Below are 23737 nucleotides of genomic sequence, written 5' to 3'. Positions count from 1 at the left end.
ACTGCCACCGGGGTGTTTTTCATGAAGGTGTGGGTAGAGAAGGATTAGCATGCAGATATGAGCAGACCATGGAAACAGATGGAAGTGGTGTTGCCACTGTGCTGCCCGGGCCCCGCTGCAGCTTGCCACCCGGCTGGAGGCCTCGACCTATAAATCCAAAGCTGTGTCATTCGTTCAGCTCCTTATGGATACAGAAAAGATCCTGTGAAGGCTGCTTTACAGGCTTTTTAGCTCAACCGCACACCTGTAACTGGACCTGCTCCTGTTGTATATCACAGGAGACCTCAGGTTGGAAGCACTCAGTACGCAGAGCAGATGATGTCTAAATAAAAGCAGCAAAAAAGACACTTTCATTAGATCACAGCCAAATGTTTAGAAACGATTCTACTCTGTGGTGATGCAATGAGGCTGCAGCAATGAAAAGAAGAATGATTCACAGTTTAGCTCAACCTTGGTGTCACATTTAATGCTTGACTTACCAAACCAGTTTCTGGGATCTAGTGACATTGAACACTCCAAATACCCGTATAAAGGATATCATGTCATTTGTTCGCTTTTTACCCCTCAGCCGTAAAAGAGTGTCGGGGTATTGTCGTCCTCCTGCTGGGCGGGCGTGGACACCCGGGCTTGTAAAACTCGAGAATGAAGTGACGTAGGAGTTTCAATTTGATACCGTGGGTGTATCTACTAGAAATCTCGAGTTCGAATCACAGTGACCTCGACCTAAAGGTCAGGGTTTCTGAAAATCTTGTGATTGCGATAACTTGAGGACAAGGCGAGGTTTTTGAAATTCATAATTTTGCAGTCTAATGACTGCAGACCTCAGACAGTCTTAAGTCTGATCTCCATGTGGACAAACGAGGTTGTAAAAGAAAATCAACAGTTTAGCCTGATGATGTCATAATAAGTATATACAAGATCGACTTTGGAAGCGTCTCAAATCTGCATTCTTTCCAAAGGCCCGCAGAAAGTGTATCCTGTGGTTGTAAAATTCATATTTGTCTTACAGTGCTATCTTTTTACCAGACTCATGAAATTAGTTGAAATTAGTCCCAGGCCTGCACAATTTAGCCAGGTCAGCTCAGCCAGGAATGTCCAATTAGCCACAGTTCATTGCTTGGCCACTACACTACACCGCGAGACTGTTTATACCTAAGAAGGAGGATGGGGTGGTTGTTGGGGGGGACTCCATCATTTTAAAGCTTGAAGATAAGCCAGGCTTATTATGGGTCTGATCCTAAAAGGCAATCGGGTTCAATGGACTGCAGCAAAGTTGGGATCTGAAGCCACAGGAACATTTTTTTCCCCTGACTCCAAGTGAGCTATAATATTATGGATTATTTTTGACTATATGGAACAACACGAATGAATTTTCAGTAGTTTAGCCGGTTTATTTTTCAGTCGCTGTGTTCTAAAGTTGGAGGTTTTCCTCATGGAGGGTTCAAAGCTTCTCCCCATGCATTCGCATCCAACAAGGTGACCACAGTGTCCTCCACTGGCTGTGTGCTGGTCATCCATAATAGATGACTAACCTTGTGCATGTCTGTATCAACACCAGGTGAGACACTGGCAGTTCAAACACATGTCCTCAACTTCAGCTTGAACCCTACAGGCACAGACAGCTTCAAAGTAAACTGTGATACTCAGATGAAGACAAATAAATACCCTATATATTTAAAAAAAGGTGTGTTTAGTGTGGCATGTTTGTGTCAAGACTCTTAAGCTCCAGTGTATCATTGCTATACACATTTCTCCCTTTTTAATTTCCAAATTCTAATAAGCTGCTATTTTGCCACAGGGCCTCAGTGGATCAATCCAATCATCACATACAGCACAGAGGCATCCAGAACAAACTGAGTCAATTACATTGTATAAATGCCTAATATTTTCAAGCTTGGAGGTTAGATTTGATGTTTTTCCCCCCGTGAATCTCTCTTGGCTCTATTGTTTTTCCTCAGAGGCCATAACACAACTTTTTAATTTGAGCAAGCATCATAGTGCTGCCTGGAATAAAATGGAGAAATCAAGACAAAAAGTTAATTAGTAATGAGATAAAGTGGAATTAATTTGTTTTCTTTCACAGATAGAAGCAAATCGTTGGGAAGGTTACTGACGAGGTTAGTTCTGCTGGATGGTCAGCAGGTGTGGACAGATTTTGTTTACCTCACCTGTGTCGAAGGCCTCAAGGAACAAGTTTTCTTTGAAGTTATTAGGAGGTTTTTATTAGATTCAGAGTGTCAGAGCTCTATGTTAATGGCAGCAGCGACTCAGGCTAAACCTTTGTTTGGGTCTGACTGAAATAGGCTCTCCAGTGGACATTTTTCATGCTTACATTATTATCAGTATTAGGATGGCCAACTATTTCTCTGAAAAGTACTTTTATTCTTAAACGATTTTGCTAAATTGCATTGGTAGATCTGTTTTCAAAAAGAAAAAATGTAATGATGATTGTTTCTGATGTCAAGCTTGTGTGTGTGTGTGTGTGTGTGTGGGGGGGGGGGGTTTATTTCATGCTTAGATTTGTGTTTTGTCATGCAGCTAAGATATGAAACTGAGAAGATTAATATCACAATTTCCCACAAAGAGAGACTATTAAAAAAAAATAAAAAATTCAGCTGTTATATATTACATATTATTCCAAGACCTTTAAGAAAATGGGTTTCAGTGCTTGAAATTTTCTATTGCAGAACTACACTATGAGAGATGTCTTTAATAATACATAATCCACAGCTGAGGAGGAGGTTGTTATTTTTCCAGTAAAAATCCAGCCCCGCTTGGAAAAAAAGCAGATGAACAAACATGAACGTCAGGTTCTATTGGAGGAGGAAAAAACCTGCAAAAAACTCAAAGAAAAACCCTGCACACCAAAAAATGGAAAAAGGATTTGAGGATTTTGTGAGTTGTCCCTTTGAGAGTGAAGGGTTACAGCCAGTCAGTACAAAGGTGTTCCAAGTGGCCATCTTTACTCTACATTTCTTTTCTGATGGGAATGTTCACCTCTGGGGTGAAGGTGCCCACATCTGTACGGCGCAGGGCGCTGAAAATGCTTTGATGAGTCAGCAATTAGAGCAAATCTAAACCCAGCTGATGAGGATCTTTAATCTGTCTATGGGCAGACAGGTTCTCCACTATGGGTGGGATGGCTGCAATGCGTCAGCTAGCAGACATTTTTAGCTGCGACTAAAAATGATGTTCTAAAAAGAGCAAGGTGGAAAGCACACCAGATGTACTTTAACTAGGAAAAATGAACTGTCATGTGGGAGCTCCATCAGAATAAACTGAAATAAGCACTTGATACAAGCCTGAACACATCGTGCGATGGACATTAACCCTCAAGGAAATAAGACTGCAGGTCCTACTGTGGTGAGGGTAATAATGTGGAAATAGGAGAGAGAACAACAATGCCACTTGAGGAACTCCACCACAGGAAATATTGCTTTAACAAAACTTAATTATCAGTGGATAATAAAGGCACACAGACCCATACCAGAGAGGCAGATTAATTCTAATAATTTATTCAACAAAACAGAAGTCAATTACGAACAGTGTTGAAGCTGCTAGGATGGAGAAAACGGCTTAAAAACAATCAGAAATATGATCAAATGAAAAAGAAGGTTTACTATAGTATAATAGGTAAAAGCTAGCCCACTTGGGGGGCATGCTACACTGAGGAGTACCCAGTGGTGCCTCACTGCAAACACAATGAAATTAATCACATGTATATCTGTGGGGAGGGGACCTCACCAAATATGCCTCCCAGCAAGATGATGTTCTGCCTCACTAAGGAGAGAAAAATGTCTAAATGAAAACAAAGGGCTACAACTAGAACGCTTCTGAAAGAACACAAAGGAAAATAGCATACCGCACACACAAGCAACTCAGTTAGAGAAAATACAATAGAGAAAATTTGTGGTAAATGCATAGAAATACAAAAGTCTTAACCTGAATCGCAATAAAAGGCCTAAGCAAGATCACCATCGAGCACTGGGCAGCAAAACACAGGGTCGAGAGGGGTGCAACACAGTGGCCCCAACAGGGACTGTACTACGAAGCATGTCCAACATACCCAGGGTATCTTTTCATTATCTAGACTCACTTACACTAACATTGGCAGTGAGAATAAGCAGCCACATGAGGCTTCTCCTGGCATTCTCATGAAAGGGGTGATGTTGGCAGCATCTGACCAATCACCATTATGGAGAAGTGTACTGGCAGTAGAAGCAACTGATTTACAAAGGAAGACAAAACTGTAATGTTAGAAAATGATGAAGATATTAAACATAATACAGAGTAAAAGCAACACAGCTTCTGCAAATACAGCAACAGCGTGTTTGAGAGGAAAAGCGTTCGACACTAGTTTCGTATTAAAAGCACGGTATGAATTTGTGTGCACTTTAAGGGCAGTAGGAGTGGATAAGATCTACTATATTAATAAAGTTCAGCCTGTATGAAGCCGGAAAAGAAAACTGGCAGTGTTTAAAAGATCGTTTTAATTCTTTCAACTGTAACCTCAGTAGTGTTTAACAGTCTCAGAGTAAGTATTTGAAAAAAGGATTCAAATTGAGGTTTAGTCTAAGCTGTGTGTGGATTTTGGAGTCCAAATAAGACAATAAATAAATAAATAAAGCTGCATCTAAGAATCTATATTTAATAGTAATGCTCTTCAGACATTAGAAACTATTGAAAACCTTTAGATCCTCCATCTGTCTGTGCAGTGTCCTAAGAGATCTTCCAAGAATGCTGATGCTATGTTCTGGAAAACTGATTGGTTAGTGGGCAGTTATTACCTGTCGGTCTCTAGTCTGGAACTTAAGTTACCACAGCGAAGTTCCCTGGTAAGAAGTAAGGCACCTTCGAAGAACAGGAAACCCAGGGTTATCGCTATAGTTACCCAGATAGGCCCAAATCCTGCTTTGTAGTGCAGACCTCAGGATCAGTGACCACTGCTGTCATCTGCAACCAAAGTGACAAGGGGCTAATCAAACTGTGGTTGGGGAGCTAGAGGAGAGGTCAGGGTCAAGGCTGCATTCACCTCGAGTGAGGAACTTTCTACACTAGGGAAACATTCCCTACCACACCACCACTGCTGACACTAGCTTTACACTGCCAGTAATAAACCAACAACATCAAATCCCCACATGAGAGAGTATCGTTTGTAAGTGTTTATATAATCATCCTACCTCATGCTGTTTAACTTTGCCAAGGAAAAAGTAATCGTGATAAAAGATAAAATCCTTACACGATGTTAAAATGTCCCTCAATGATGTGTTTGTTTTTCTGGGAAACAGACAGATTTATTTAAACCAAGTCCAAAACTCCCAAAACTAGTGAAAATCTCATGTTTTATTTATTTGAGTGTAATTGTAGCACACTAAATTGGCAGGGTTCCACCTGAATCTCTTGACATGCTAACATGGTAATTGGTAAATCTCTGTTTATGTTATTGCAAAATCATAAAGTGTTTTCTCATGACTGTAGAGAAATCACGGTGGCAGCCCTTTGTTGTACCACTGTTCATTCCACTTTACAGTAAGTGGTTAGTGTTTTTGAAAATGTACAAGCTTCAATGTTAAGGGAAGACATGCGTGCACACACACCAACAGTTTATGGGAGGGGATGGCCATTGTGACACAGCTCAGCTCTTGGGGATATTGACATTCATGTGGTGACCCTCCTAAAACCCATGTTGATAGCATTGATCGTATAAACCTTAAATCAATGTGGCCCTGACCACTTGTAAAGCAGGATCCCCGGCTGGATCCCAGCCTCCAGAGCTGCTCTATGTGCATCACAGCATGGCGTGTTTTTGAAAAGCCTGCGGAGCGAGACAAACCAATCCATAGGTTCCCTGTGGGCTGTCAGGAAGGCACACAGCCCAAATGCTTGGCCTATTTGTAGTGCTGCTGAATCTCTGATGCAGACAACGAGCGCCATGGGTTGGTTTTACAACAAAGGCAAAACAGCCAAATGGAAATCATTGTTCTAATTAAAAGAAAAAAGCTGACGTTTTGCCTTTTAAAGCTGAAGCACAGTAGTTAATAATATGCCTGTGTGAGTAAGTGGATCATTTATGAGTTTGTTAAAGAAAAATCAGTCATTATTTATCATGTTACATTTTGTTAGCCGCTGACAGAAGCATTAACGTGGTGAAGAGCAGCGATTTTTGCTGTTTTTGTGGGGTTTTTTAACAGTTTAATAGCTGCCCTGATAAATAACTGTGGGATCACTGATGAGCATCCACCAATCAAAAGAATAAAATGGCTTTTTCATGAAATAATTACTTGATGATCATTTCTAACACCCATAATTGGCTGCACAGTTAAGACAACATTAGTTTTGGAAGATAGTAAAATGTTTGATAGTCATCAAAATTCTTCTGTATGTTTTTCAGTGTCACAGAAGTAAAAGCAACTGCTACAATTTGGCCTACTGGGCATGTGTTGGAGAGGAACAAGGACAGCAGTGATAGCACAAATTTAGAATTCTCCTTCTCATGTAATCTCATCTCATGGCCATAGATGTCCAAAATTACACACCGGTATAATGTTGGGCAATGATAAGAAAATGAAATATTGCCATAGAATATGGGTAAAACGCCCATGCGCAGTGCCTTTGTTTTCATACGCACATGGCGGAAAAAGCATGGCGGCGACGGAGAATGAGAAGGGCGAAAGCGGATCGTTGAATAAAACAGACGAACCAGAAGTGGTTTGTAAAAATGCTGCAACTTCAGTGGTGTGGAACTGGTTTAGCTTTCGTCCGTCAGATACACATCAAAGCACAATTTTTTGTAGAGCATGCTAGCGGGCCGTCGTTATTACCGTGTTGTTTGGAAAATAAGTTGCTCTTAAAATCCTTTGATTTTCTGAAAAAATCGACAGTGCCCCTTATAATTCTTATGTATGAATTCTGGTTGTGTTTACTGACCTTGAACCGATTTTATGTACACGGCGCTCAAAAATCTGTACAAAATGTTTTAGTACGACTTTGCTAAGCTACGAAGCCGCACCGCTTGATAGATTGTCGGAGCATTACGGCTATCGTAGGCGGAGCCTCGCGGAGTGATACGTACTGTGCTTCAACATAATATTACCGTATTGTGTGTGTATAACCTCTTTTTAAGTTTTGTGGATATTATACATGGTTATGCTGAGGATATGTTGGCCAGTTTCCACTGGAAATGCCTTTTGGTTAAACTGTCAGCAAGGAATTTGCACTGTTAAATTTTTATGTAGCTTTAATGCACATAAAAAACAGCTGCTTGTTTAAGTGAAAATCCATTGATGTTTTTTTTTTATTTTGCACTTATAAAGTTGTGGAGTTGTAAAGTATTTTGTCTCGCGTCAATTATATCGCCAGTTACATCGTTATCGCAAATTTTCAAATATATATCGTCATAAATATTTTTGGCCATATTGCCCTGCTCTAGTACTGGCCGTGGCTTCAGCGCCCCCTGAAAAGGATCAGTGGAAGCGAATGGATGGATGGATAAAAATGAATAAATACAGCAGCTTGAGAGACGTGCATGGACACCAGAAGACGTTACTTTTCAGATAGATACTTCTGCGAATTTTGTTCGTATACTGTTTCAGTTAAAAGCTTTTCCAATCAAGAATGTAAAATGGACAAAAATGTAGTGTGACATTACTGCGAAGCTAGCTGCACGTGCAGAAAAATGTGGCGGATTGACTGCTTTCTCAGCAGTCTGGTACAGCTTTAAAGGGGCAGAACACATGACCAATAACTGTATGGATAGGTCTGCAGTAATAAAGAGGTCTACTTTGTAGCAATTATCCTGTGGTTTCCTTCACCTCTATGTAAAATGTGTTTCCTTTGGCTCAAAAATTAAAATGCATGTTGATGCTGCTCATTCATGTGTAAATATGCTTGCTGATAACATGCTCTTGTAAGGTGGTAGAAAATCCCCAAGTGACCAATTATTATGAGTAAACATAAAGATTTAACTGTGAATGTAAACATTAATGACCTCTGAGCTGTTAGCTGTTGGTTCAACTTTTTGAGCTTTTATGTGCATGAAAACCACAAACTCTGTTTATGTTTGATTGAATTTTTCTAATATGTATTCCTTCTTTTCGCTCATGTGCCATCAAGCTGTGTCTCAGCACGCACATAAGAGAAATCAGTCAGACTAGATATGGCTTCAGCATCAAATAATTTCCTCTGTCTGTTGGGATTTCATCCAGGGCCAGTACCTTATAAAGCAGACAGCATGCTTTTAATAAATCAGACTTGCATACGAGCTGAAACATTACATGCTGCTTCACCGGTTTATTGTCCCTTTGCAAGTGTAGAGGACATTACAGGAACAGAAAATGAACCGTGGACTTTTGGCCTCAATTTAATTTCCTATACAGACCGACAGAAAAGACAGGAAAAAAATAAAAACACAAAATGCAAAATGACTTTTCATTTTTTTTCCCTTTTTCAAGCTGCTGCTGTATATTTGCCGTAATATTTGCTTCATGGCCACACGAGCCAACAGGAACAAGGAAATGTTTTTACTGCTGCTGTGATTTAATCCATAAATGTTAATCAGGTTAAATGAGACATGCACTGACCCCGAAAGTAATCCAAACAGAGTTCGTGCCAGACCTTGCTACACATTTATCAGTGGTATAGTTGTAAATGTACAGATTCAATTTAGGGATTAAAAGCATTGACCTTGACCATATTTGATTTTGCTGATACTCTTTAGATGGCATAATTAGCAATGTCCAAGGGCTGTATAGGGAAGTTCTCAAATAAAATATAAGTAATGTGTTTTTTTTAAGCACTGAAATAAAAATAATAATAATAACAATAAGCAGTTGATACCGTAAGTGTGCTTATCTACTGTCACTGGATGACTTTCTGTTTGTTGGGACATGACAGGTGCATCCCACAGTAATATTAACTGAATATCACAAGGTTTTATGCAGAACACCTGCACTATTATTTTCCCTGCATTCTGCAGCACACTTCTAATTTTCTGAGTATTTGTAGAAACACAGTGAACTGGTAGCTGTCATTCAGTGCCACCAAATGAATTAGTCACACATGAGCAAGTGTAAAAATGAGTTTTGGATTTGTGCAGATGACATTTTGGAAACGATATACACACAGGTGATCAGAAACCTGCTTAATATGAATTTTTAGCATATGAATAAAAGTAAAAATCTGGTACATTGAAGATAAAAGGGAAAACTAGATATAAAATAAATGCTTAGTTTTTTTCAGTTGATTTTAAAAAATATATGAATATTGTTCATATTATTTTGGCTCAGTGTGTAGTTTTGCTGATATATCAGTTATAACTGAATACAGAAAATCATATTTCCTATATTTAGACCAATCCCTAATTAAAGTGTCCTTTTTAAAAGCTCTAAGCTATCAGGGCATGAATACTGGACCTGGGAGTGTCTTTTGAAATGTGGTTAGCAACATATCCTTTGTGTCCTCTTGGTTGTACGGTGGGATGGTTGGATTATGGGAAGATGAAACTGATATCGATCTGATCCTGACTCGAAAAGTTAGATTAGGTATATTTGGCAACAGGCTGCTCGATGGAGCTGATTTGTTTACTTCAGTGTTCCATGTTTATTGCACCACGCGTCAGCAGCAGCGCACTGGTTGGTAGCAGGACAGTAAAAGATCAGCATTAGGAGGTATTTCATGCAATTTCACACAGAAGGTTTATACAAGGTTTCATTGTTTTAATTATATTTATTTTTGTCCTATTGTTCTTTATTTTTCTGTTTTTTACTAATAAATATGAATTCACTAAATGTATAATATTTCTAACATGATGGCACAGAGGACTGAAAGCCTGTTTTAAGTCTTGCAACACTTGGTTTGACATTAAGCTATTTTTGTTTTTATTAAATATTGTTATTGGTCCTTATTTCCTGTACTGTGAAATAATTGGCCCCGTTGGCCTCTGCTTTCCATTTCCTGTTGTTTTTTTGTCTCTTCTTGTGAGAGAAGGACAAAGCTGTTCAGGACAAGCTTTTTACTCCCAGTATTTTTCTGCCAAGCGCTGTTAATGGGTGTATTCTTCAGTTGGCTAATTCTCCACAGAAAGGATGCTCAATTACATTGTGTCATAGGGCCATGTCACGAGTTTAACCCTAATAAGACCTTAATGGCAGAATAGCCAATAACTGAGTCAGTGCATGTAAATACTGTCACTACTTCATGTTCCCTTATCTAGCAAGACAGTGAGTGGCTGCCCTTGTAAACTACATGAATAAATGACTGTTTCTTGCAAACACAGATGAAAATGCAGTAAATTAGGCAAAAACTAGAGTTTGTAAAGTCAGTATTTGATATGACCAAATTCAAGCCTGAATTTCTTTAAGTCATATTTAGGAAAAGTTTCCAAAGCTCTTCTTTGGACGTTGTCTGCCTTTCGGTCTGTTCTTTGTTGCGATGATCCAACACTGCCTCAATAGTGATTGTTTCATTGAGTGTTTTTCTGTCCAGGTATTTTCTTTTTGCTACAGTGTATTTGCGATCACTCTAGACTGGGATCATACTGATCCAATCAAACACTTTATAAAAGGTATTGCATTAAATTCAATTCAGTTCATTTAAATTCAGTTCAGTGGGGAGGAAAAACTCCCTTTTAAAAAGGAGAAACCTCAAGCAGAACTATCAACAGTGACCGGTTGGGGGCGGAGGAGTGAGAGCCAGAGTTTAACCAATGATTAAATATAGTAGTGGTTTATAAACACACCGAGAATAAAAAGAGTTCAATGAAGAAAAACTTGGGGAAGCACCATCAGCAGCATAATTAGAGAATCATTAATGAATAGTTCAGGGTCTGACTATAAGCTTTATCAGAAAGGAGACTTTTTAGCCTTGAAAAGTAAAGAGGGTCTGTTTGACAGAAGAGGGGCCTGAAAGCTGAGGACTCTGACCAAAACTTTTTTATGCACCATGCAACCCAAAAGTTGGATGATGCATAAAAATCTTCCTTTACTTTTTTGCATTCTCAATTTCTTCCATTTTACAAGATACCCAACACCACTGGCTGAAATGCAGCCCTAAACCATCACAGGTCCGCCACTGTATTTTGCAGACTGCTTGTTGATACTCACGGTTGTACCTCTGTATTGACCTGCTCCGTACACGTTGATGACTTGATTAACAAATTTGGATTAGTCACTAAATAGGACCCATTAACACTGATTTTCAGTGTATAACTTGGTGTTTTTCAGACTTTTTCAGTTCCTTAAGAATGGCTTCTTGACAGCCATTAACACCATTTCAGATGAGGCTTCGGAGAATTGTAGACGGGTCACCTGAAGGGTCAGATGAATTTCTCGGGTTTTCTCAGGTTTTTCCTGTTTCTTAATGATGTGATTTTCAGATAATGTTCATGTGTTATACATAGTTCTTTTGGCCTGCCACCGCTTTGTATAATTCATAGTAATTTATAGGTCAGTGTATATTGGCTTAACAAGAAAGCATTGTTCTGAAAAAGATTAAAAAAACAAGGACTGGATTGAAAATGCATGAAGAAGCAGCCAGTGACAAAAGAAGAAACTGTGAAAGATGCTCAGATACCCTGGAGAGATGTTGCCCGAGATCACTATAATGAGAAGATCTGGATCCTTGGAAGTAAAGTATAAAGACTCAAAACTTTTACACATTCTACATTTGTGATGCCACAGATTGGTTTATTTAGTGAGGTTCAAACAGAAATATTAGAATTTAAATATTTTGCGTAATCATTTAGAGACAACTAACAAACCAGGAATTTGATGTATTTGCATCAGTAACATGAAAAAGTCATAGTGGACAAAATCTTTTTTTTCTTCCCAGCACAGAAATATGTTGCTTAATTACTGCAAGGTTAGCGTACATTGTCCATCAATCAACTGCTAGGGTGAATCTGATGGATCTCACACTGTAATATCAATGAATTACACATAAATATAGAACTAGGTAACTGATAGTCAGTCACCTCTCACATTCAATGAAGAGGGTTTGCTGTGCTGTACTTGTGCTTGAATTTCTCTGTCTATGGTGGTCCCTGATTTCCTACTTTTTATGTTTGTCACACTTAAATCTTTCAGATCATCAAACAAAGATAACACAAATAAATAAAATTCCTCCACAGTGCTGTAAAGCAGCAGTCACCAACCTTTGTGGCGCGACGGACCGGTTTATGCCTGACAATATTTTCACGGACCGGCCTTTAAGGTGTCGCGGATAAATACAACAAAATAAAACTAGCACCGGTACCGAAAAACAGAAGATTTATTCATAACACACGTGAAAAGACCCAGGAAAACTGAGTTAACGATAAAAACGATAACAAAATAACGCTGAAAACCGATAAAAACCCTGAAAACCATACATTTCACACCTGAGCCTCAACTCTCACGGCCCGGTACCAAACGACTCACGGACCGGTACCAAACGACTCATGGTCCGAGGCCCGGGGGTTGGGGACCGCTGCTGTAAAGGACTCATTGCTTTGTTATCATAAACACTTGATTGTAATTGTTGCTGCTAAGGGTGGCCCAACCAGTTATTAGGTTAATGGGTGAATCGCTTTTTCACATAGGCCCATGTAGGTTTGGATTTTTTCCCCCTTAATAATAAACTTGTCTAATATTTAAATTTGTTTGATAATCTGAAACATTTAAGTGTGACAAACATACAAAAAACAGGAACTTTTGACACCACTAAAATACAGAGCATAAGCATTACTAATAGTCAGTAATTCAGGCTTGTAGAGACTTTGTAGTAACAATAGGCTGACTGGAGTCTAATGATGTGGGAAGCATGAATTATGAATTATTATATTATGAGAAGCAGAGTGCTGGACTCACTGTGACAGCCTGACAATCCCTGTGTGTCACGTTAACAGGAATTAGTGTTTCAAACTACATCTCAACATATATAAAAATATACCAGTTTGTTTCTGATAAACTGGCTGAAGATAACACATCAAAAGATAACATTTTGACACTATGGATTCATTTTTCCACCATTATAAAATGAATTATGTGATCTCATACAAAATCCACTGTGGATTTCAAAGCAGTGGAATGGAAATGGAAAAAAATAAAAAGCTCGAGCATAAAACATCTTTCAAGCATTTAAAACTTTTACCATTACAACTACAACTTACAACTGTAACATAATTCACTTTAATACCCCATTAGCACACAGAGTCAAACTATCATGGCTTCATGCTATATTAGCTTTTATGAAATACACCAAATTGAATCAAATGATAGAAGCCAGTTATGTCATTAATATTCATTTCCAGTGGAGAGGCCCTTGTGTGACACGTGTGAAATGGGGTTGCGACTTTCACATTTGTTCAATGTCAAAATCTGCACTGGATCATAAAGCCTATTGCTAAAAATCCTCTCAATCTAACTTTCATTTCATTCTTCATTCCATTTCATTTCATTGTACGTATCGAATGTTATATTTTGACAACATTAACTGCAGGTTAGCAGCTAGCGTAATAACAAATGCATTGAAAGGATTCATTGTTAGAAAACTATCAGTTTCAGCCATTAATATTGTAATATGATATCAAATTCAATCAGCGGCCCTTTAGTGGAGATAAAGTTTATTATATTCCATGCAAGAAGCTTCCTTTTGCTATCTTGTAGCTGTCAGATAGTCCCGATCTTTCCGCCTTCCTGATTCTTAATGCCTCGCATTCAGAGACTAAGTGACAGATTGATAGCTCAGCTCTAATACTATGCCTGCTCCGTCAGCCTGAGAAAGGCCATGTCTTCTTTCCTCCATTCAGGAGTTACATGACAGGGGTGTAAGTCATAAGGAGCACTGGTGCCATTATAACATCATCCTCATCCGTTAGTAAGTGGATTATGGGGCTGGAGCGCTGGCATGCTTTGATGTGCGGTTTGGTTTTATTGGCTCTATAAGAGAACACAGTTCACTTAGTCTCCACTTGGATTCCAAGTAATGCCTGGCATTAAACAGTTTTTTCCCTGCATTGCCTGTATTAGCCCCCTCCATGTATGGGCTCTAATGCTGGTTGATGGGCTTGAATTACATTTGTCACTGAGGTAGATTTGATTGAGGACCATTATCAGTACTTGACATTTGACATCTTATTGAAGTTTACTCAGGGATGAATGAAACAATGTGGTGCTTAAAAATACATTTGTGCTTCAGTACTTATAAATCTATATGTTTATTTATCAAATGGAAAAATTCCTCAGCTTTTCAATTTGTTGTGCAGTGTTTGAGAAAATAATGAGTAACTCTAATAACAAAAAATCAGTTGAAAACACATAAGTATAAAAATATGTTGAACAAACTAAAGTAGATATGAAAGTTCAAGGGTAGTCATGCAGGTTTAAAAGAAATAATAGTGTTTTTTGTTTGTTTGTTTGTTTGTTTGTTTTTTCAGCCCGCTGCTGGAACTCCTTTTCATTTTTGTGATTTGCAGAAACCAAACGACTCTCCTGCATGATTAACTCAAACCCAAAGACTCTGGCGTTCTCTCACACCTCTGATAGATCATTGTCCCATTCCCTCCAGCTTCCTCCTGACTGTGTAAAACAGGCTCATTGCAGACATATTTTTATGCATATACTTTTACTTACGCTTCGGCATGCTTTGAATCATTCACGTTGAGAAATGCAGTACATACAGAAAGAGGGATCTAGACATTTTAGTTGCATGTCTGAAAAAAGGTAGATGTAGAGCACAAACAAAAAAAGTCATTCTGATGTTATAGTCAGCACATAGTCTTGATCAGTTAACACAAATATGTATGAGTGAATGGGATTATGTCTTTTGGAGGACGCTTTCTTTAACTTGAAATGAAAATGAAAAACACATAAAGGGAAAAAAGTGGTGGAGGGCACTGGTTCACGGGGTCCTGACTAGGGAGTTATTTTGACTGTAAAGCCTGTCTTGCAAGGGCAACAGACTGTCTGCCATCACTGTGGGATATCTGAGGGTGCAGGCAGGGGTGAAGAGAGCCCCAGGTGGCAGTAGACTCACATGCCTTGGGAATCTGCATGGCAACTACCCCGGGCAAGCAAGAGATAACCAATGCTTAAAGCAATGGGAGGCATACTATAGAAAGGCACCACCTGAGAGAATCTATATGATCTGCATCCTCGGGTTCAACAACAAAACCTCGATAGTTTTACTTTCTTCACATAGATGCTGCTGACTGAAGGCTCTCTTTCACTCAACCACCCTCAAGTCACACTAAAGAGGGAGTGAGGCTTTAAGGCTTTAAGGGAGAGGCAAAATCACCACTGCACAGGAGATGTCACAAAAGCATCATAGTAAAAATAAATGCAAAAAAGTTTTTTTTCCACAATCATTAAAAGACTAAAAAGAAACTGAGATAAAAACCCTGTTAAAGCCATTTCCTTGTAATGAAGGCTACAAGCAAATTGAGATTTACTTGGGTGCTAATTTGTCATGTTTTATATAAACTGTAGGTCGTGCTCTTGTTTTGCTCTCCACCAAATGTGTGAGACTGGCTGTTTACCTACTAAGTTCTTTAATAGTTTCAGCCGCAAGTTGTTAACGTTGTTCTCTTAGCAGGCAGCAAATGGTTCACAGAGACTCATTTTTCCAGTTCATTAAGTGATCTGACCGTTTGTTAGTGTAAAAATATTGTTTAGTGCAACTTTAAGTGTGTTGCTGCTGTCAGCGTCCATGACTGTTCTGGTAGAGAGAAATGTCAGATCCTCCGTTGGCTCAGTTGCATTTAGAGTATAGTCACTGCTTCATTTCTGTGAAAAGAGGTTCGCAAGGGTGACTTTCAAAGAGCTAAAAATGTAATCATCGCAAACAAAATGACCCTCGTCTCCTTTCTACACACTGCACATGCAGATTTACTGCACAAGTACCCATATCATGGTGCTATTTGTTAATGTCCTTGACTGTGCAGATTAAACAAACAACTTATGCAAATAGGCCGCAACATTTGCTGATTTAAATTAATAATAGCAACCAAAATCCCATTTTTATTCAGCCACAGACTCCCTAATATGTTTGAAAAGGGATATTTTATGTAAATGACTCATTGAAATCCATTTTTCAGTTAATCATTTTTGCTTATCTTTGCATAACTGTACTTGTTTGACTGAGCTAACGCAGTTTATTTCTAATTGATTTTTTTTTCCGGTCACTGTTTTTGAATCAGTTTCACTTAACCCTTGTTGTAACAGTGTGGTGAATGAGTATCGCTTACAGGGAGGATCAGTTAGGTACTGGTGTACTTTACTTATTATTTTGAATGAACAGGAGAAAGAATATAATTTTGGATCTTTATGTATCAAGTTAAGTAAACAGCGAACACGTGAACACCTAGCCGGAGGGAGGAATTATCCAGTTTGCTGTAAATTTTTCAGACTGGTGGGTTTAATTCTTAAAAGAAAAAAAAATCGTGTGTGTTAGATAGTCTGTCTCTATGTGCACTGTCAAGCTGACATTTTCATAACTCTTTTTGACCTTTTCCAAATTGCACAATTTATCTGATTTTGATTTTTTGATGGAGCTCAGCTGCTGGTATCAGATTAGTCACAGGGAGGTGATAAATTGCATGCACAGTGCATGCAGTGTTATGTGTTACAGTCTTGCCTGAATGTTATCTCATCATTCTCGGTCTTTCATTAAATCATCTTTTCGATTACTTTAAATATTCAAAACAGTCACACTCAAAAACATAAAACTGCCCATGAACAATCATTGCCTTTATCTATAGAGGAGCTGTGGGCTGGTATTCAGACTTAGAATCCCTCTCTCACTGTGTTTTCACAGGCTGTGTGCTTTTGACTTGCCTTGACTTTGATCCATATCCTGCTTCTTGGCAGGATTCTCTGACTCTGCTCTCGCTTTTTCTGCTCTCCCTTTGACTGTAAACCCTTTCATTGGCTCTCTCTCTCCGGTTTCTGTCTGATTCTGTCTCGATCCACTCTGCTAACCTGTCCTCAGGGCAGGCTCATCGCCCTTCATCTGTCCATCTTGTGCCTTCTCTGCGGGTGTGGATGCCACTGCATGCTTTTACACCATCATCTCCCTCATAAGTCGTTAAAATCAGAGGGAAAAAGAGGAAAATAAAAACAGTTATGTGACCTGACCCAGTCATCTGAGATCAGTACCTCCTGAGTTGAATGTCACAATTGACTTCTGTCTTCTGCGTTTCCACAGGCCGCGAGCGGGGCACATTTGTTTTTGACTTTTGTCACATCTCTGCGTTGTGATGTGAAATGGGCCCGAGCTAATCACACTGCGTCTTCAGTGTCTGCAGAGAGTAACACTGGAAGCAACTAACGAATTCTTGTGTTGTAGCTTGAGTTTCACTGCTAGAGATTAAAATGATACAAATTTCAACAAGTACGTTATGAAGCCGCAGATAAAATGTGAGATGGGAATGGATACACATCCAAAACCCGTGGAAATGAAATGAAAGTCTCAAATGTCACTCCGTGGATGGTGAATGGATCATGGAAAATGTGGGAAAGCCTGAAAGAGAGGCCATTCAAAACTACGCAGCCAACATCAGTCACCTAACAGGGGAATGTCAGCTGAGCTTACCTGTTCTCTTCTCAGACTAGCTGAGTGATGATGCAAGTTCACTGGTGTGAAGCATCAAATGCATATGACAGGTACTAAAACAAACATGATGACACTTTGGTCACTATCTGCAGCTCTGCACCTCTACCATGTTTTGAAAAGCAGGTGTGCTGAGGGTACTCCACAACCCACTGGCAGATGGTAGAGGACCTTCAAAACTCCAAAATATAAAATGAATGAATAACCAGGTTTCTCAAAATTGTGTTGGTTACATTCCTTAATCCATTTTTATTTGCAGTAAATGCTTAATAGTAGATCTTATTTTCCCTTAGTAGTCCTGATGTAAACAGAGACAGCAGTACATGAGAATGGCTGTGCAAAAGTAGTTTTCAGGTTTATGTATCTATCAAAGAGCAAAGTAGTGGATGGTGAGAATCAACAACTGGCAGCGAGACGATTGCCTGACTACCAGGACTAGCTCTGCCAGTTATAGAGCTATGAGCTAATGCAAACAATTCTACAACAGATTTTAACCCTCATTTAAAAGACTGATATCACTGCAGAGCGGGCGGGCAGCATGGACACCCAAGTTTGTGAATGCCATAACTTGAGAAGGAGGTACCTTTGCACTGTCAAATTGATGCCATAGTAGCATCTGCTAAAAAGTAGGAAAAGTTTAAATCGTGGTGACCTCAAACTCAACGTCAGAGGTCAGGTTTTCTGATAATCTTGTGAATATGATCACTTCACAGTGAAGCGATTTTCAAGTTCATACTACAGGTGGTCACCAGCATTACATTGTTTTTAAAAGCATTGATCCTAAAACATCACACGTACACTGTACTTACTGATAGGGATGGGTATTGATAAGATTTTCACGATTCCGATTCGATTCTTTATCGATTCTCTTATCGATTCTTTTTAAAAAATGAGAACACTAAAGTCGATTAGCTTTGAACTTTGTTTTATATCTTCTCTTTGAACAAGACAGACATTTAGGAGTAACATGGCCTTACAAACCCAACAGTGAGATCTTAAGAGATCCACAGCCTACGGCTCTTCAATGGGTGTCACAGGGTCCCCAGGAAAAAAATTGTAAATGTAAAATAATAAAATAAATATTCTTCTGTAGCAATAACAAAGTATAACATAAATTATTCTGTAGCAATTACACAAGAATATCCAGTAATGTCCCTGCCTACAATTAAACACATTCACTTACTGAAAATCGGGGCATCTGCTGTGGCAAATGGGTTCAAGCCTTTTACCACAAACTAAGTCACTGCTCGGTGACATTCGTCTATCCTGGCCTGAAAGGAGACGCTACCGGTAGACTGCAGCGAGAACTGCCAGCATCTGAGCCAGACTCTGTCTCTCTCATCATGATCACCTAAATGCACAGTAATGGCAGGTTTTGTAATAAGGCAGATCACGCTAACATAATATGCACTGTTAGTTGATTATTTACCTGCCGCATTAACGGGAGAGGACGTGCAAACGTTACCGCTGCTGCTGGGCTGAGATTCACGAGTCCGGAGCGGAATTAAAAACACGACATTCATTTAAGGTCATCGCGTGTTTTGTGAGCAAATGCTTTTGCATATTCGTAGTGTTTCCTCCCTTAAATGAAATATCTACTTTGCAAGTATTCCAAGTTGCCCTGTTGTCATCCGTTCTCGTAAAGTATGACCAAACTTTTGAGCGTTTGTGCTGCTAATGACGCTCCGCAATGTGGTGACGTCATTCGGGGCGACTGGAATCGATAAGGGAATCGTTTGCAAAAATGGCAAACGATTCCAAGGAATTGAAACAGTGGGAACCGGTTCTCAACAAGAACCGGTTTTCGATACCCATCCCTACTTACTGACTTCCTAACTGATTTGTATATATTATAGAATTCTCCGTCTTAGATCTGCATCAACGTTCCCAATGTTCTGAGTATTGGTCAGAACAAACCAGTCCTTTTTTTTTGCTGGCAAAAAAACACAGTTTTAGTCAAATGTGATCTCTAATTGAAGGGTAATAGACCGTTAATAGACAAAACTGGTTAATAGACAAAAATTCAAACCTGTGCACCTAATTCTTGGTATTTAAAGTCACTGAAATTAGTCAGCATGGAAAAAGAATATAGAAGTCATGCAAATCATTAAAGCCTAAATTTACCATGAGCTTCATTCCCATAAATGTGTGTAAACTTCATAACAGCCTTCATAGTTATTTCTTTTTTTTTCTTTGCATATGCTTCCCATCAGATCAGCTTAGGCTTTATAACAGTGTCAGTGGATGTTAAACTGAAGAGTGATTCTGTATTCAGTATTGTTTTCCCTTTAGTGGTATTTACAGCTTTGCATGTAAATAACAGCGTTGGTAGTTACTGTTTTTTCATTCTCTTTCCACTTGCTACATGCGTGTGTTTTCTAAGATTACTATACTTTCATAGACAAGTATTATATTTTTATTAAAAAAATTCAGTTCATTGTCAAAGACCTTAATCATATGAAAACATAAGCATGCACAAGCAGTGTACATTTTGCAGCGTATGCAATTTATACAGTACAAACAAATGCAACCTGTATTGGAAAATGTAATGTTTTTCATCAATATGAGGGCTGAAGGTGCTGCTCCTGGGCAAGACTGTTTGGCATGTACTCCATACAATCACAGCGTATGATTTTCTGACTTTTGTATTGACCTAATGAGATGGAACATTTTAATTAGAGGGTTGGATTCTTACACAGAGCCAAACTGTTGTGCCTATCTCCACACAATGTGTTGAGGTGCATTTTTTAAATTTAAGAAAAAATCTCAGCACTTATAATGTTGCCATGAGTTAAGATTAGTTTAAACAAATGAAGTTAAAAGGCGTATTATGCTACCATTTCACCTTGAAACAAAGTAGAGGAATGTTTCAGAGAGCTGGTGTCATGTAAAAACACTGTAGGCGTTATTCAAGACAGTAAACTGTCGCTGCAACCTTTTTCAAATGTTGCTGTTGGCATCGCGACTTTGACTTTGATCCGTATTCTATTGGCAAGATTTTCTGACTCTGTTCTCGCCTTTGACTCACACTGCTTTCTCTCTCTCCGCTTCTGTCTCCTCTCTCCCTTTTTTTTTCTGTCTCTCCTCCAAATGCCACCCTCCTCCCCTCAGGGCGGGATGATTGCCCTTCTGCTGTCCATCCTTTGCCTGGTCCTGATCCTCTACACTCGCAGGCGCTGGTGTAAACGCCGCCGCATCCCTCAGCCCCAGAAGAGCGCGAGTGCTGAGGCAGCTAATGAGATCCACTACATCCCATCAGTGCTGATGGGAGGCCAGGCACGCGAGAGCTTGAGGAACTCCCGGGGTCAGGGTCCAAACTCCAGCGGTACCCTCAGTATCCGGGAGACACCGATTTTGGATGGGTACAAGCAGGGTTTGGATGTGGGATGGTTAGAGCTCAAGCCCTAAATATAAGCACATAGCATGCGTACACATTGCTGAGTTGAATAATAGTATCTTGTTTATTCCATGCTACACAAGCAGAGCCTAATATTGCCTGAATATAGACAGCTGCTTCCACAAATCAGCCTGTACACAACACACTTGGTTTTATTGTATTAGCCTGTAATGTGTTTTGATGCCTTTATCAGTACATTGCGTCACACATTAGCAACTTGTGACATTTATTCTAATTTAGACAAGTCTGATAATGATTTCGCTAATTGATTTGAACTACATCCCCAGGTATGAGTATGACATTACCGACCTGCGTCACCATCTGCAGCGGGAGTGCATGAATGGTGGGGAGGAATTTGCCAGCCAAGTCACCCGTACCCTGGACTCGCTCCAGGGCTGTAATGACAAGAATAATATGGACCTCGCACCTGGTAAGCTGAAAGATGCACAAACAGCCAGGTCAGAAAAGACACGCGACCTAAAGAACAAGTGCACTGAACAATATTTCTCATGATAATTAGAAGTACAGATCATTTACCTTGACTTTAGGGTCATCGGCTTATTGGCTGCTATTGGTATTTAGCATTAAAGAGTATTTATTGTTTTATTTCATCTTATGCTGTTACTCATTTTCAGCAGATAAACACAGATAATTTCATGTCCTACCAAACGAGAGACAAGCGTAGCTCCTAGCCGGAGATGTTTCTTTGTTTGTTTTCATCTTACACTGTGCATTTTTCTAAGTAATGATAGAGGTTGAGACTCCATGTAACTATGAAATGTTATCTTTTATAGTCATAAAGCAGTTACATTTTATTGCAGATGTTCATCTACCCATCTTATTAATGCATTTGTTTTTCCTCCTCAGCCATACGGTTTTCTAAGTTACAAGACAATGTGTCAAAGGGGGTTATGTTTGCGTATTACACCAACTCAGTTGCAGTAATTGCAGAGTGAAATAAATGAAAAATTAATTGGATTTTTAATTAAAACACATAAGTTTTATTTTCTCTCATAGGTAAGAAGTAATTATCTAAATGAATTTGGAGGGAATGATAGAAGATAAAAAAACATTTTCACAAACATGCATGGTGGAAATGTTTTGCCTGCGTAAAATCCACAAAAATAAGGCATCTTGTTCACTTGTTTCTACAGTTAGTAGAATAACATCAGCTGTGTGACCCATGTAGGATGCAGATCACATATAAATACAAAAACTTTAAACAGTATTTTTGTCACCACTGACATAATTATGGAGCCACGTACCTGCCAAGAAATCTGGATTTTATGTTTTAGAGAAAGCATTTTTCATAATTGGTGGACTTTGGAGTTGAGCACCACTCCCATGAGAATTACTTCATGAAGTGGAGCAGTTGTGATGAAGGTACAGCCTCTGAATTTCAACTAACGAGAGAGTCACCACTCGGATTCATCAGGAGATCTCTTATAGCTGTGCTCTTGTAAAATCCAAACCGCTGCACCCCAGCGCTTATGGAGCAGAGTAATCCTGTGCATAATGCATTTAAGATGTGTAACGCAATGAACTAGAGAAATAAAAAATGGAGACAGCAGCTCATGCATGGAATAGTAAATAGTGTGAACATCAGAGAGGTCACTCAGAAAATAACATTTGAATTTAGACTTAAAATAATGAATTTCAGTAAATGTGTTTTGGCTCCTCTGACCTTTTCTCTGCTCTATGTATAATGTAGTAGGTACACATACATAAACAAATGAAAAACAAGATGTCAGGGGCATTTCGTGTCTGTTGTCACTTGTGCACTTTGTACTTCTTCAAAATAATCTTGTCTTACAGTTTACTGTACCTGGTAGTGTGGCTATTGTTGTTCTACCAAATGTCTCATTTAAATGTTTTGAAATAAAACTTTATTTCTTGAAAATATCAAAATTTTCATAAAGATTTTTCTTTTGCACAATTGCAACATTTTATTGTTTCCATATTTTTAAAAAAGACATTAATAATAGAGAAATACGTGTTAAATTATCTATAGTTTATTGGTATTGAGACATTTGTCATTATTTATTAGTTTGAATTACACTGAGATGGACAAATATACTGAAAAAAATAGTTGGGCTTATTAATTATTGAATACAATGACATGTATTAGAAAATATACCACATACTAGGCCTCTGCAAGCGACGTTTTAAAATACTGATGGATTTATTTATTTTTGTTAATAATTCATGCTTTCGCTCATTTCTTTTTGCTATTTTGCAATTCTCGCCTAAGCCAATGCACACATATTTTAGAAATTATGGTGAGACAAGGCATAGTAGTGGCTCTGAAAACATCATCCACAGAGATCCTGAATTAAATTTAATCCGAATCCATGACACAGATGTGTGTGTTTTTTGTTTTTTTTAAACTGGAACAAAGTGGAGGACATACTGACATTGGCAGAAAATTACAGCTACCATGACAAACAGTGTCTGTGACTAAATAGCATGACAGTCACATATCTGCAGTAATATATGATTTTTAGTGTTTCCATGGAACTTCAGCTCTTAATATTTACAGAAATAGATCATTTTTCCCTCTGAGGCTTAAATGGGCTCTGTCTAATGCCTTAATAAGTTTTCATTTCATGCCAGCTTTTGTCTGTCTTTAATTTTGCCTGTTTGACTTCTGGTACAGTAAACAACATCCTGGATTTTCTTTCTTAGTATTGGTAATACTTTATGCTTGCCACGTCAAGCCAAAGCAAAGAAACAAAAATGTTTTTCCAAGTGGGTGCT

The 23737-nt window shown here is 38.8% G+C and overlaps 1 protein-coding gene across 9 annotated transcripts in view; it reads left to right on the top strand.

Annotated features, from left to right (window-relative positions):
• The window catches only part of astn1 (astrotactin 1), a 439026-nt gene that overhangs the window by 108410 nt on the left and 306879 nt on the right, over positions 1-23737 (top strand). For 6 of the 9 annotated variants that reach the window (XM_084912727.1, XM_084912726.1, XM_084912725.1 and 3 more), the window contains exons 3-4: positions 20695-20972; positions 21268-21410. In XM_084912727.1, the coding sequence (XP_084768853.1) occupies positions 20695-20972; positions 21268-21410 (421 nt within the window). The remainder of the gene's footprint in view (positions 1-20694; positions 20973-21267; positions 21411-23737) is intronic. The other 3 variants (XM_084912729.1, XM_084912724.1, XM_084912723.1) reach the window with 1 other exon arrangement.

Source organism: Perissodus microlepis, chromosome 18 (assembly GCF_051167445.1).
Source record: "Perissodus microlepis isolate ML-2025 ecotype Zambia chromosome 18, ASM5116744v1, whole genome shotgun sequence".
Taxonomy (NCBI): domain Eukaryota; kingdom Metazoa; phylum Chordata; class Actinopteri; order Cichliformes; family Cichlidae; genus Perissodus; species Perissodus microlepis.
This window is presented reverse-complemented; position numbering and strand designations above follow the sequence as displayed.